Source organism: Mustela nivalis, assembly GCF_964662115.1.
Source record: "Mustela nivalis genome assembly, chromosome: 7".
Classification (NCBI taxonomy): Eukaryota; Metazoa; Chordata; class Mammalia; order Carnivora; family Mustelidae; genus Mustela; species Mustela nivalis.
In genome coordinates this window covers 36,873,676-36,889,015 of record NC_139026.1, presented here as the reverse complement: position 1 = coordinate 36,889,015, position 15,340 = coordinate 36,873,676, and the positions used below count along the sequence as shown (strand labels likewise).

Genomic DNA, 15,340 nt, shown 5'->3' with positions numbered 1-15,340 from the left:
TCAGTTATATATGTACTTTATACACCCAAAATTGGGGACATTGCCTGTTCCAATTTAATATATTTTTCTGTTTGTTTGTTTTTTTTCCCACAGCTTTGTCACATTTGGTTCTATTGGATCAATTCTCCATTTTTGAAAATATCTTCATTTGATTTCTTTTCATCTCTCTTACAATGTCTGTCAATGGCCTCTTTTCTTTATCCTTATCATTCAGTGTTAACATCAGCTAGGATGGTCATGTGTGTTCTGTTCTTTTTTTTCTTTATAGTCATTATAATTGGGGTTCTATGAAGACCTGAGAGAGTTGGGTGTTTCCCAGGTAGTAAACCAAAGAATGTATTAAGATCATATGGAAAGATATTTTTGAGAATAGTTTTTAGGAACAACTCTATTTTTTTTTTTCATTTGTGTTTTCTGTCCATATCAGTAATCCATAATCAGATACCTGTGTTATTGAAATACTCATGTCAAGTGACTGGGGATGTATTGACCAAACAGAGGAGTCCTAGTTATGCCACCAGAGATCTTGATCCAAGGTGGCATCACTCCACTCGTTAGCACTATAATAGGAGGATTATTCAACCAGTTATAAACCCCACTGAATTTTTCCATCACCGAGACCCCATTTTGACATCTTGTCCACAGGGATGCCATGAGTCACAGCTCACCCACTGCCTTTTCTGTTCTGTAACTGAGTAACTTTGTCAGAAAAACAAACTCGTGTCATCTGACATGGTTATTTTTAACACAGTTAATTTGCTTTCCTTCAAAATAGGTTAGTGCCTTCGGATAGAATTAAAAGGCAAGCCAGTCAGGATTCCAATAACCAATGTATAATCTTAGATTATGGGGTTCAAAATCCCCGTCCCTAGCAGACTGGGCAGGATAGACAATGTAGCAGGTAAAATTTTCCTGAGTCAGGAACGTACTGAAGATTTTATTTAAAATAAAAGAACTTTTGTGTTTATGTATTCTATTTTAATAAGCTGGAAGTTCCTTGATGCCAACAGTTATGCTTTCTTTCACCATTTTACTGAAGTCCATGGTTGGCACTCTACACTAAGAGTGGCTCCACATGGGCTTATTCACTCCAAAGTAAGAAGACAGAAATGACTTTGGATTATATCTGTGTTCTTTTTCTTTTTTCCCCTCAAAATCTCAACCCTATTGGGTTTCAATTCCCTCTTGTTAATGCTTCTTTTCTGGGTCAAATCTTTCTCCTTAAGCAAGCAAAAGCAAAAACGAATTTTTGAATAGTTGCACTATTTGTATACACTATTTGTATACACTGTTCACATATGGCGAACCCTACTTTTATTCATTTTCTGTAAATTTTAAAATTACTAAACAAAAATAATAATGGGAAGTCCCCTTCTAGTCTGGACAGTTTTTCCAATCATCAGTTTATTTGGGGCTAGTGGCCTTTTTGACATTGTTCTTACATGTTCACTTATACCTATCATTCATTATACATACAACTTTGGTACCAAAATCTTTCAAATTGTGTTTTAAAAGGAAGAGGTCTCCTTGTTTCAGATATACTGCTTCTTCCTTAAGTCCACATCATAATAAATACAATCATGAGTGTGTTACTATCCTCTTAAATTGCTGGGATAACAGTCATCCTTCATTGTCTTAACTAATCTATGTTGGTTGAGACTAAAATTGTTTCTAGAATCTTAGTAGTAGTTTGTGTGGAAGTCAGGCTGTGGTAGGTTATAAAGTGACTGACAGATGAGAATGTGAAAATAGTAATTGTGGACAACTCATTTAAGCTTGGATATTAGAGGTAGGAGAAAGATAAGTCAACATCTAAGGAAGATGGCAGGATCAAGTGATTACTTTAAATATAGATTAGACATAACATGTTTAAGTACTAATGGAAATATCAGCAATGCATCATCTAGATGCATAAATCAGGAAAAAAAGAGGCTGTGGTCATTGGGCTGCTAAATCTTGACAGATGACTATCTGTTGTAGGAAGTCAGCAGAAGTTCTTATTGGTCTTGTGGCCTCTATGCCCCTCAACAAGATTATCAAAACTGTTTTTGTATCTTTTCATCTTGAGACTTGTAATATGGGAATAAAGTAAGTAAAAATAAAAGGAGAAAGAAAAAACTAAAACAGATCCCACATCTGCTAGAAGGAATAGGATACCCTCCCCAAATTCAAATGGTACCTTCAGGTAGACTTGGCTCATGTATGTTTTACCTTTCCAGCATAGTACTTAAAAATTAAATATGAAAAAAAGTGGGGGGTGCCTGGGTGGCTCAGTAGGTTAAAGCCTCTGCCTTCGGCTCAGGTCATGATCCCAGGGTCCTGGGATCAAGCCCCACCTGGGGCTCTCTGCTCAGTGGGAAGCCGTTTTCCTCCCCTCTCTCTGTGTGCCTGCCTCTCTGCCTACTTGTGATCTCTGTCAAATAAATAAATAAATAAATCTATAAAAAAATTAAATATGAATGCTTTAAATGGAAGAATAAATTCTCGTTCTCTCATTTTCACCTGTATTACTTCCTGTTATTTTAAACCCTGCCTATCATCTGATACACTGAGCAGACATTTTCATTTGCATGTCCTGCCCCTACATTATAGGCTTTAATACTATAAATAGCACTGTTAAGCCATCTGACAAAGAGAAGAATGAATTTTCTAAAAGGTACCTGAAAACTTGAAATCTTTCATTATTAGCAAGCCTTTTTCTACGCTACTTCTGTGATTTGAGTGAATAATCGTGGTATCCAAGGAAAACATGCTTTAAGGATTTCTGAATAGGGGCAAGTGGGTGGCTCAGCTGGTTAAGCATACAACTCCTGATTTTGGCTCGGGTCATGATCTCAGGGTTGCGAGACTGAGCCCCACCACACCCATTGTGGAGCCTGCTTAAGACTCTCTCTCTCTACCTCTCCCTTCTTGTTTCTCTCTCTCTCTCTCAAATAAAAGAATAAATAGACTTCTAGAATAGAACAATTTTGTTTAGTTTCTGTTAACTTTATTCAAATACTTTTTGATGTATTCTTTCCTTTGCACTTTGGGGTCTCCATGTTTATACTGTCTCGCTAGCAACACATTTGAAAAAAATGACTACTTGCATATTCAGTTTGATTTACCAGGGTTAGGGGTTATTAATGCAGTCGCACTGACTGATTCATCATATCTGAAGTTTGTCTTATAACCCTAGCTTTTCAGATTGTTATACACTGCAAACAACACTCCCTTTACCAATATTCTCCTTTTTGAATTACTAATAATTTCTCCTTTGTTCCTCATCATTCTTGATGGAACCAAGTGAACGTGTTCATAGTTTTGTTTAGATAGTTTTCTCTGTCCATACCATATTTCATTTAGAGGCCTCTAGTATAGCTACCCTGAGATTACTTTTCTTTCTTTGAGCTTTTGATCTAAATCTTTAACTAAGAGTTCAAAATCTTAGGACGTGGTCCAAAACTTCAAATTTGGTTCTTTGACACCATCATCCCTCTACCATATTACTTTCCATACCATCTTTCTTTTTCTATTTCTATTCGCATTGGTAGAAGAAAGAACATTGCCAGAGCCTGTGTTTGAATTTGCCATATCAAGATATTATTAAAATCATAACCACCAGGGAGGGGTGCTTTCTTAGTTTCTTCTGATGCATAAGTCAGCACTACCAGGTGGTAGTCCCTGGGTTTGAAAAGTTTTCACAGTCTTCCCCTTATAATCTGGATACACCTTCCAAGACGAAAGTAGACCTGAGTTCATATCCTTCAACTGAAGTAACAGTGGTACCATGTACCATCTTCTTTTGGTAAATATATGTTTTTTTAAAACCTAATTGTGTCTGCATTTTCTTGTCATTTACTCCGGTCTTATTTCCAATAAAGACTTCTTAGTCTTGGTCTCTCCAGGAGCTTTGATTCACTATCAGTACAGCTTCCATATAGTTCCAGAGGTACACATATCTGTACCGTTGTCCTCATCAGCACTGCAGTCCTTAACCTGCTGCTGACTCTGGCTTTATTTATACTGTATCTCTGTTGTTCTTCAGCGTAAAACAAAATTGCTCAGAGTTCAGAATTCTTCCTGGGGTGATGCTATGATCCCCCAAAACTATCGTTAATTTCCAACTTGGATGGAGTTGATGAAAATGATCACTGATTCCCTTTTCATCTGGTCTGACATAGAGGCACACAGTCACTTAAATGGGTAAGAAGGGTTGGGTTTCTAGAAGAATCTATATCCTACCAGATGTTAAATTATATCCTGTATACCTTGATTTTGAAAGAATACTGGCAAAATTTCTGATTCAGTTACTCCTCATCAAAGTTAAATACAAAATAAAAATAGGCAAAAAAATCTATGAGAGAAAGGCAATTAAATATATGTTAAAAGGGAAAGGTAAATTATAGACCCTAAAATGATATATATGTTGAAACAGGAATAAATAAAATGATTACTAGGTTAGCAAAATAAATATCTTAAAATACCTATCAACGTTATTGTGAATTACACTGTAATATATTGGAAATGACAAATAATTTGGTAAGATTATAAAGAGTTGTCAAATAAAAAATGAAAACAATGTCTCAGCATGTATATTTTATATTTTAAAAAGAATAATCTTCTATCTTCTTTCCTTATGCAATAATTTTTTACAGCTTAAGGAGTTCCTCTTCTGAGAAACAGAAATCCAAAGAGGATTTAATTAACCTGCTGAGTAACATTTAATCACATTTAATCAGACACCAGTTTCCTATGGTTTCTGATGCTTTGTGTGGGTTTTACATTATGGAAGTTGGGAAGAGCATTTTTGAATACACGACATTTGTAAATTTGCAAACATAAATATTACTCTCAGAAATTCTTTTGGTGCCAGGACAGGAAAGTAAGCCTGGCAGCTGGAGCATTACTTCTAAGTAATCATTCCTTTATTTGGGAAACTAAAGAAAGTGCTAAGAAATCTGTGCCATTCTGTTCAGCATTTAGTGTTAGAGGTAGGAGCTAAATATTTTCCAATAATTTAACTATAGTTCTAAGGAAAAAAGGAAACGATGGAAAAAAGAAGATGCAATCACAAATAGCCAATATGATGAAAAAATAAATATGTAGAAAGAGACACACATATACACACATACAAAGCAAGTGTATATGTCATTATTTTAGGAAATAAATTTTTCATATTCTTTTTGTTTCAGGCAATTATAAATATGTCCATGTATCCATCCATCCATCCATCCATCCATCCATCCATTCATCACCTATCTATGCACATAGGTTTATACATTTACTTAGGGTCATTTTAAATGTACTGACCTATATTTTTCTTCAATTAGTAACTGACAATAAGTAAGTACCACAAGCTCTACTACCCTATCCCTTCCTCTGTCACCCCACCTACACAGTGCAGAGTTAGTTTGTGGATGCTGTATTAGCTTTAAACAAAGAAATCCTGTACTTTTTTGCCCTGCATATCGTAATTCTTTATTTTGACTGAAAAGTTTATTTTGGATTTCTTATAGGGATTTCAATTGTTTCAGCAGAAAAACGTGTATAGATATCTGTCCTTTAAGTGGCAGAATGTTCAATGGTTTTAAACCGCTTTGAAACACTGACACTAGGATAAATTTCTGTTTTGCAAGTTACTAAGACACTGTTTACTCATCAATAAAGAAGAATAACAATAATAACACTTGTCTCATAGGGGCTTGGAGTCTATCAGAGAGTCAGCATCAAATAAACTCTAGCTACTGTTATTCGTAGAAAAATCAAAAGGACCATACGTTTTACAATATTCTTCCCATGTAAGTTTTGCCCAACATTATTCAGCTAAATTGAATTTACAGAGCCGCTTAAAAAAGAAAGTTTGTCAGGGGGGAAAAAAAAGCTGATTAAAAAAGAAAGAAATGCAAAGATGGGAAATGAAATGAAAAGCAGATAGACCCTCAGAAGTGACTGCAATGAGTGGCCGTGAAGAGTCAAACACATGCACACTTACGGAGCTGCCCAAGTCGGGCTTTTTCTTTTTTACCAAACAGACGTCCTATTGAAGACTTGATTCCCTTCTTCTTGGGGGCTTTGTGAAGAGAGTCTTGGCTGCTATTGGCACTGCCAAGCCCAAGGCTTTCTGGCTCAAGGGAGGCAGACAAACTACTGCAAAACACAAAAGAGAGCAACCTGCTCGTCCCACAAGGTACACAAGACTTGCTCCTTTAGAAAGGGACAAACAGAAGAACGCTTACTTTCTCCCTTTCCTCCCACATTTGCTCTTAAGCATACTGAAGTTTGGGGGGGTTTTCAGCCTTATGGCTACCCAATATTTTTCCAGAAAAGATTATTTTTGTTCTAAATGTTTTCCCTCTTATTTTTGATATAATCTTGAATGAACCAATGAATACCGGTTGGCTTATTCATTGCATGTTAAATGACCTTCCATTCTTGAGCATGTGACCCTTTCCCTAGTTTCTTCTCAGAGTTTATTATTTTTTAGTCATAAACATAATGACCCATGATAAGACTTTTAAATTTAACTAACAGTGAAATTTAAAGGGCTAGTCCAGCCACAACTTTCCTGAGTTTTTGTCTAGCCATCTTTCCCTCTCCCAGTTTTAGAATCTAATTCTTTTCATTTTAAATCATCGAGGTAGGATTTAGAAGCAAATAATCAATCATATGCTCTAGTGATCACTTTATGTTTTTCCTTACAGTTCTCAGGTATTCTTTTAGGTACATGATAAACTGAAATGAATTCTAAGCAGTTGCTCCAGGTTCCATTCCTGGGCACTGTCACTGATGCCGTATTAATAGGAGAGGTTCAACATATATTGCTATCTATTCTACCACTGTTAATGTGACAACACCATGATGAATTACCTTACTTACTCATCCTAATTAATGAGTTCACATTCTCTAAACTCCGAACCAATAGCTTTCACATGTTAAAATGTAATTTCACACTTTTCTTGGAGGGTGAAAGCATATATTTTGAAACTGGAGTAACTATTTTTTTTTCCACATTAGAAATTAAAAATAAATAAAACAGAAGGAAAAAAGATGCCTGTGAGCACAGAAAGCTCTGTTTTCACCCCAAATATATTTCTTGTAAAACACATATGATTTAGAAGACCGATTCTTACGTAGGTTTTAATACTAAGTCATTATGTTCAGTTATATCAATTATGTGTCTAGAGATGCTGCAATTTATAAGACTGTAAAAGGCCATATATTTAAGATGTGAATTGCATACTTAGATTTATTTATGCCATTAATTATTATGGAGACCTGCTTGCAATTTTGTAGGCAGACAGAAAGGACCATAGGATAAGTTACTACGAAAAATGGGTATTTTTCCCTTATCCTCTCTTCTAATACTTTGGCATGGATACTTTTTTTCCTAAGAACTTTCTGCCTGAGTAGCTGTTCTAGCCCGCAGCACCAGCTCCTGGAGGGCGGTGTACACACTTGTCTGCTAAAAGTAAATTAAGTGCAGTTATGACTTCAGACCATAATTACTCTTACACCTAAGCCAAATTTATAACCCTTTCCTAGAATCCCTTAATTTTTTTTGTTATTCCTCTTAGTAAGTCCTTCCATTAGCTTGACTTTATTTTAATAGGAAATATATACTAAAAATAGAAGAAAGAGTCTGTCTCATTCACATTGGCTGGTAATAAGACCACAAATATACAGTTAATTTTAAAACTAAAAATTTGATCTCAGAATGGAATTTCTTTTTTTTTTCCACAAGTGATGTTGGAGACAGGGAGCAGAGCAATACCCAATGAAGAGTTAAATCTCAAATCAAATTTCTCACATAAATGTTTAAGCAGTTAATTTGACAACACTGAAAGAAAGAGGAATGTTTTCAGAAGGAGAGCATGCCAAGTTCTGGGTGCTGGGAGAACCATACCTTCGGGCATCATTGTGGTAGGAGGAAGGAAGGGTGTGAGTCATCCTGATGGCTCTAGGGGTAGGGGGAGGAGAAGTTTCACATTTAATTGTTGCCTTATCCTCCCGACCATCTTCTTCCACCACTGCAATCTAGAAGCGGAAACAATACATTGAGATGAACTCTTTCTAGATTTCAACTGAAATTGATGGAAATGGAAAAAATCATTAAGCAAGGCTAATTGATTCTAATACAAAAACAAAACAAAAAAGACTTGGGGCATATAGGTCTTACACATATAAATTCACATTATTGAAGAGTGTGAGTGTCATAACTGTTTAAAGGTGAAGATGTTCCAGTTCAAAAACAAATGGACACATTCCACAACATTATATTTCAGAGTAAATAAACATCATAGATCAATACCCAGGGACTATAAAAAAGCTATCCTGGAATCCATTTCAATATATCAGGAATGTAAATGCTTTATAAAAAGTTACTGAACACATATTTGAGCTAATTCACTAAAAAAAAAAAAAAAGCATGCATTGTCAGTTATCATGACATGGATATCTTTTCATAGATTTTTGAAGTGAGAAGAGAAGGTGGTAAAAATACAACTTTACTAGATAAATTGTATTATTATTTCATTTCACTACTTCTCATGAGAATATGGACAAAGGCATATAAAAACCATAAGATGGGGTGGAAGGGATTTCTTTAAATAATTTAGTTCAGAATCCAGAACAATTCAGGATACCAAGCCAAATGTTGTCAGAGATAGACACGTAAAAGTGCATTACAGTAAGACTTCTCAACAACTGAGTTGATTGTAAAGGATTATTTTACAATAATCCTGCATAATTTTCATGGCATTGCTGTGCATTGAAATTCATAAAATATATACACATAGAATGATGATGGAAAGCATAGTTAGAAGATACAGTTCTGGAAGTTATGATGACAAAATGTTAACAATATGGCTACAGCAAAAATGTTAAAGCTGTTTATTATCTTATGTCAACATAATGTCTTACTTTGTTTCTATGTTAAGCTATTATGCATAAATGTATTTATGTATGATACACAATAAAGACCTCATGCATTGGAGAAACTTAATGAAATTGTTTGACTGGGCTTTTGTCATCCAAGCTTAGACTACTTTTTTTTTTTTTTTTAAAGATTTTATTTTTTCATTTGACAGAGATCACAAGTAGGCAGAGAGGCAGGCAGAGAGAAAGAGGAGGAAGCAGGCTCCCCGCTGAGCAGAGAGCCTGATGTGGGGCTTGATCCTATGACCATGAATCATGACCTGAGCTGAAGGCAGAAGCTTTAACCCACTGAGCCACCAGGTGCCCCCAAGCTTAGACTACTTTTAACAGTTTATGTAGGTATCTTTATAGGATTTCCTCTCTCCATTTCAACAAGTACACTGCCACCAGAAGCATCTTTTCCAAGAACTACTTTCAGGATGATGTTAATACTCTGGAAAACTCTTTCTAAACTCACTTCTCATCTAAAATCAGAAAGTACATTTCTAAACTCTTCCTAATATGTGTTTATGTCTTCATAGTCCCATGGTCTAGCTGTAACTGTTTTCTGTGATTATTTCTGCTAAGCCTAACCTTTCTGCTTCCAGAATTTCCCTCTGAAACACCTCCTAAAATGACTTACTCTGTCCACATTGCCAGTCAAACTATGCCAACTTTCCAAATACCAGCTTTTAAAAATACCATACACAAACTATTTGCCTGAATAATGCTTAGAGCTTACACTATATAAATAAAATAGAGGAGAAATGATTTAGAATCAGAGACGGATTTGAATTCTGGATTCTCTTATTTGTTGAGTGACACGGGCTAATTACTTACCTTCTCTAAGATTCAATTTCCTCATCAATAAAATGGATATGATAATAATTATCTTAGCAGGTTCTTTTGAAGTACAAACAGAATCACACCTATAACTCCTTATCCTGATACATAACAATTTTTAGTTTGTGGTCTTTCGATGACCAAGACCACCTACCTTTCTCACCAACCATTTATTCACCCCCTGAATTCCCTGAGCCTGCATCTCTGTACAGGACCTTCCTTTGTGACTTTTTTTTCTTATATCCACTGAACTTCTTTTACAACCATCGTCTACTCAGATTTCTTTCTGTATTTCCAGTGTGACCCTTTTAAGTGGTTGAGGAAGTCAAAGACAAAGAACTTTATGCATGATAAATCTGACAGTTGAGAACCAACTGACAGTATCAAGGAGAAGATACTATATGAATATAGATAATAACTCAAGAAAAAAAAATTCCATCAATCTAAGCCACACAAATATAATATAAATTTATTTAAATTAAAAAAGACAAAAGAAAAAAATTGTTGGTTTCTGAAGTGTTTGGACATAGTCTATCACATCTTGATGATGCTGAAAAATAAATTTATACACTGGATAATAGGTTGAATCTTTGAAATCTTTCCCATCTAATATCCCATGTGTCCAAGCTCTGTTGTTCTCAATTATCTAACAAGATGTCATTTTGAGAATCAGAACTGGAGTCAATTTTGTTTCTCATTTCCAATATTTATTCTTTTTATGTCACACCAAATAGGAAGGCAACAGATTAATGATTATTTTTGTAAGTTTTGTATTCTTGATGCTCTGGCATCTGGTATCATGCTGACCCAGGGCAGAATGTTCCTCCCAGGACTAGCTAATTCCTAGAGATAGCAAACTACGCCCCTGGAGTACGCCTTTCATGTGCACATCAATCAATCTAGCCCTGTATGCCAAATCATACTCTCTATCTGGTTCTTACACTTCGGGAGGCAATATTCCTCTGCCTTAATTATCCCAGGATGGGAATCCGTAACTAGAGATGGCCCAATACCTAGAGCCCACTGACACGATTAAAACTACCCAATCCTAAGCCTGCTTACCTTGTCTTGCCATTCCAACAGAAACCACAGTAAAGCTCCTACTCATCCTTTCTCCTAGCTCTTTCTGCTTCAGGAAAACCTACTCGGGTACTTCCCTTTGCCTTTGCATTCCATGGCATGCCCCCCTCCTCTTGGGAAGTAGGAGTAACAAGCTATCTTTTCATTGGCTGTGGTCTCCTGATCTGTTGGTCTGAATAATAGTAAAATCTACAATTAAAACTAAGCACATTGTTCTAGCACTGACAATAAACAATCTAATTCTAGTATATTTAGACCACATAATCTATTCATTACCCTATACAGCATAAACAATTTTATTTTGAGGCATTTGCTCTTATAATCATATTTACACAATTGGATCACACTTAAACTCAGTATTTCTTTTTATGTTTATAAAATGGTTCAACTAATGGGAATATAATTTTAAAGCTTTCATAGAAAAGCAACATTCAGCTAGCAATCATATAAAAGATATTTACAGTACCTTTCTCCGATGTTTCCTTAGATCACTTGGCTGTGATTGGCAGTAATAAAAGCAACATAAAACAGAACTAATTAGTGAGTACTATTTGATCAGGTTACATGTTTAAATAGTATTCTATAACTTGACTGTCTTGTTTTTTCATTCCATTGTTTTCTAAATAAATGTCTTAAACCATTACAGAAAGACTTCCCCTGAGAGGGACTTCAGAGAGGAAACTTCTTAGATGGAATGGGTGGACAGCATGTCCACAGGATGGGGTCAAACATACGTGTATGAGATCTGAGACATGGAATCCTAGGGAATGGGAAGAACATATGGAGTGATCTAGCCAGAAATAAATATGGTACTATACCCTCCCAAGAAAACATAAATGGGAATGAAGAAGATAATAGATAAGTGAAGAATCAGTGCACATATATGGAGCTTATAAATATTCCTTTTTGCCCTATCTATGCAGAGCTTTGGTCCTCCCTCGGGCTGGGATGCTATTCCTGAGGTATCTCAAACTTCCTGGCATCCCAACAAATCTCTCATTCCCAAATAAATGCCAAAAGCTCTAACCTCAGTGTAACATGTTTCTATGACTGCTGTTTTCTTGTTGATGTGCTTTTAAAGAACTTTTTGAAAAGTGAATTCTTTCTAATTTCCAATGAACCTATATTCCCTTAATATCTTCATTAATTTTTCTTGTGTGAGTAAAATAATTTTATTCCATTTTAGTTACATTTACATTTATATATTTTTCTTTCAATATTCTAACTAGATTTTGGTAGAATGTTCTTTATGCTTATAGACTTGTGGTGAGGTAAAAGTAAATAAAAGCACATTTTATAATGAGGACAAATAATGTTTATAAAACATATAAACATATACAATACAAATGAATATAATAATCTTTTCCATCTCTGTTTTTCTGTCCCTAAAATTTTTCATTTTCCTCTGACTATTCAAACATGGATTATATCCAACAAGATTATTTCTCCTCCCCCAATATTTTCTACAGGTAAAAGAAAATCTACTTGTCTTTCACTGTAACAGTGATGAATTTAATGACAAAGTGCTATTAGGAGATAAGGACTTCCCAGGTTTCATTTCTTTTTTCTGAGTCAGATACGGAAAATTTTAATTACATTTTTACCCTCAAGAAAAGCTTCAAAGATTTTTAAGTATGGTAATTATAGTGTAATAATGTTCATTTACCATTGATTTATTTATGACTAACTGCTCAAGAAAATGCATGAAAACTGGCATCTTTTTCATATAGACACAAACATTATGTCTAAATGTGTTTATACACATTTTATTAGTATAAAATAATAACACTATCAAAGATTATGATGCTAATGTTTATGGAACTACTTAAAAGAGCAAAACACTATATTGCAAAAATATAAAAAAGAATAGCAGAACAGAAATAACGGAAGCTTCCTTGCCTTGAATACTGATTAAATTATGCTCTGTGGGCATAGCACTCTTACTATAACTTTGATAATAAACAGTCATCAATATATGTAGCAAATATAAACAGAAACTAAGCCAGAGACAATATCCTGTTTAGTTAATAAAATCAGATTGATGGTTCCTAGATTTCGAAAATAAGCAGATCACAGCGTAGCTGCATATACTGGGTATATCTCAGTACATTGACTAAAACTTTGTGCTGTGTCGAGGTGGGGTCAGTTCTGATTAGCTGTCCTTTGCCCCGATTGGATATTTTTTATAATGTCTATTTTTAAATTACTTTTTTAAGATTTTATTTAATTATTTATTTGAGAGTGAGAGCACGAGCATGAGCCAGGGCCAGGGGGCTGGTGGTGATGGGGAACAGCAGAGGGAGAAGCAGATTCCCTGCTGAAGAGAGAGCCTGGCGAGGGTCTAGATCCCAGGACAAGACCTGAGCTCAAGATCTGACCCAAAGGCAGCCACTTACCTAAGCCACCCAGGTGCTCCTACTTAAAAAATATCTTTTAATATCAAGTCTGGAAATGAGCACAGACTAGAGGACTCAGTAGCTTAAGAAAGTAAAAATTTCCTTTTTTTTTTTTTTAAATTTTGCCATTTTTCTTTTATGTTGACCTTTATCATATGGAAGTCCATAATCATAAAGAGTATGAACGTGAAAAACGCTGTCATACCATAAGAATAGTTTTTTTGTTTCAATTCTTAACTGTAACATTAAAGAAAAAGATATTTAACTTACATACATAACAAATTTGTAAAAATAAAATATAAAAAACTTGTAAGGTACTTTCTCCTCAGAGGTGACAGCAATTTCTATATAGAGAGAGATATGACTTCTTTATAATAAATATGTGCATATATGTGCATTAATATAAATCAATTCCAATGGAAATAATTTTTACAATTTATTAGCTACAGTACATATCACTGCAACATATTTATGTAAAGATATCATTTAGAAAATGAATTAAAATGTTTTTCAGATATTTCATATACTTACATACACACACAGATATAGACATCGTGACACCATGTATAGTAGCTTCACAGCCTTCTGACTGTATTTAGAAACACTGTATACACCTCATATTCTTCCATAGCATCATTAATTTCTCCTCTATTTGTTATATTTGTGCTAGTTTTATACTGTATAAAACTTATTTCACCTATTTGTTTTAAATTAATTTCTATCTCCAAACTCATCTTTAATTAGAATTTTATTGTTTTAGCAGCCAAGTTTTACTATTCATTACAAAAACAGAATTTTACCTCCAAAAATGTTTTGGAATATTTAAATCTTCATTATTGTCATTTAAACATATTCCCAGGTTATCACACACACACACACACACACACACACACACACGGACAGAAGAGCATAAGCTTTTGTGTCGGGAAATCTGAAGAAAAATCCAGCTCCACTTACTGTGGTGAGCATAAGCAATTTACTCATGCTCTCAAACCCCAGTTACCTCTGCTCTCTCTTGAGGTGATACCCTCAGTCTTGCAGACATTATCATGAGAACTAAGTGACTAACCATCATAGCATTCAGTAGTCATTCCTGTCATTCCTTCCATACTCTTCTCTGTATTACTTTTAGCAAAGGGCACTTTGATTTTCCTCTCAATTATGTTCAGTGTACCTCTTAATTTAGGTTTCCAACTATTAATCCCAAATGTTAAAAAAAAAAATGAAATAAAGAAAGAGTAAAAAAGGGTAAAAATGTTGACATGAAATTCTAAAAAATATTGGGAAATTGTCCCTATTTTTTTCCGATGGCTCTTCTTATTAAAATTATATTACCTATATTCTAAAATGTTAACATTCTATGTTGTTCTATTGAAGCAATTATAATAATGAGGGTGTTTTTTTGTCATTTATTGCCTTAAAAATAAAATACCCAGTCCCAATTTACTTGATCAAGATCCCATGAAAATTTACTAATGGTTTAAGTCATTCACATAGCTGCTGGGATATTTAGACTACTGCTTTTCTATTTACTTATTATGTGACCTTAGAAAATTACACCTTTGTAGGCTACATTTGTTTGTCTCATAATGGGATAAATAGTTGCAACTACCACATAGGGATGTTGTGAAAAAAAAAAAAAGAAAAGAAAAACAACAAAAAACACAGAAGGTCCTTAGAATAAACACCCAGTAAGTATCAGCTCATGCACCATTCATCTTAATGGGGGCAGGTGTTCTCGTGCATATCATCATACCAGTGTCATGACTCCCATCCGATCCATTTCCCGGGCAGGACTCCGGGGGGTGAGCTTTGGCGTTGAGTGTCCACTCGGGGGAGATGAACTGGCCAGCGAAGAAGCTGTAACCGAGGCAGTGATGGAGGTTCCTGGGTGGACTCTTGCTAAATTCAGGCCTTCCAGGCTCACACTAGCCACTCGGTTCTCAATTTCTTCAGCACGTAACTCCGTAGATTCTTTTTCTTCCTGAATTAGCCTGGAAGATACAGTTTAATTTGGATCCATGATACGGTGCTAAGATGGTAGGTGGAATTCATGTAAATAAATGAATAAATAAATAAAGAGCTCTGTGAATATTTTATACCAAATCTAACGTTTTCTTTTCTCT

At 34.9% G+C, this 15,340-nt stretch overlaps 1 protein-coding gene across 16 annotated transcripts in view; it reads right to left on the bottom strand.

Moving 5' to 3' along the window:
- Positions 1–15,340, bottom strand: part of PPFIA2 (PTPRF interacting protein alpha 2) — a 488,573-nt gene that overhangs the window by 64,120 nt on the left and 409,113 nt on the right. For all 16 annotated transcript variants that reach the window (XM_082742763.1, XM_082742772.1, XM_082742771.1 and 13 more), the window contains 4 exons: positions 14,971–15,208; positions 11,285–11,314; positions 7,886–8,016; positions 5,975–6,129 (listed from right to left, as the gene is read on the bottom strand). In XM_082742763.1, coding sequence (XP_082598889.1) covers positions 5,975–6,129; positions 7,886–8,016; positions 11,285–11,314; positions 14,971–15,208 — 554 coding nt within the window. The remainder of the gene's footprint in view (positions 1–5,974; positions 6,130–7,885; positions 8,017–11,284; positions 11,315–14,970; positions 15,209–15,340) is intronic.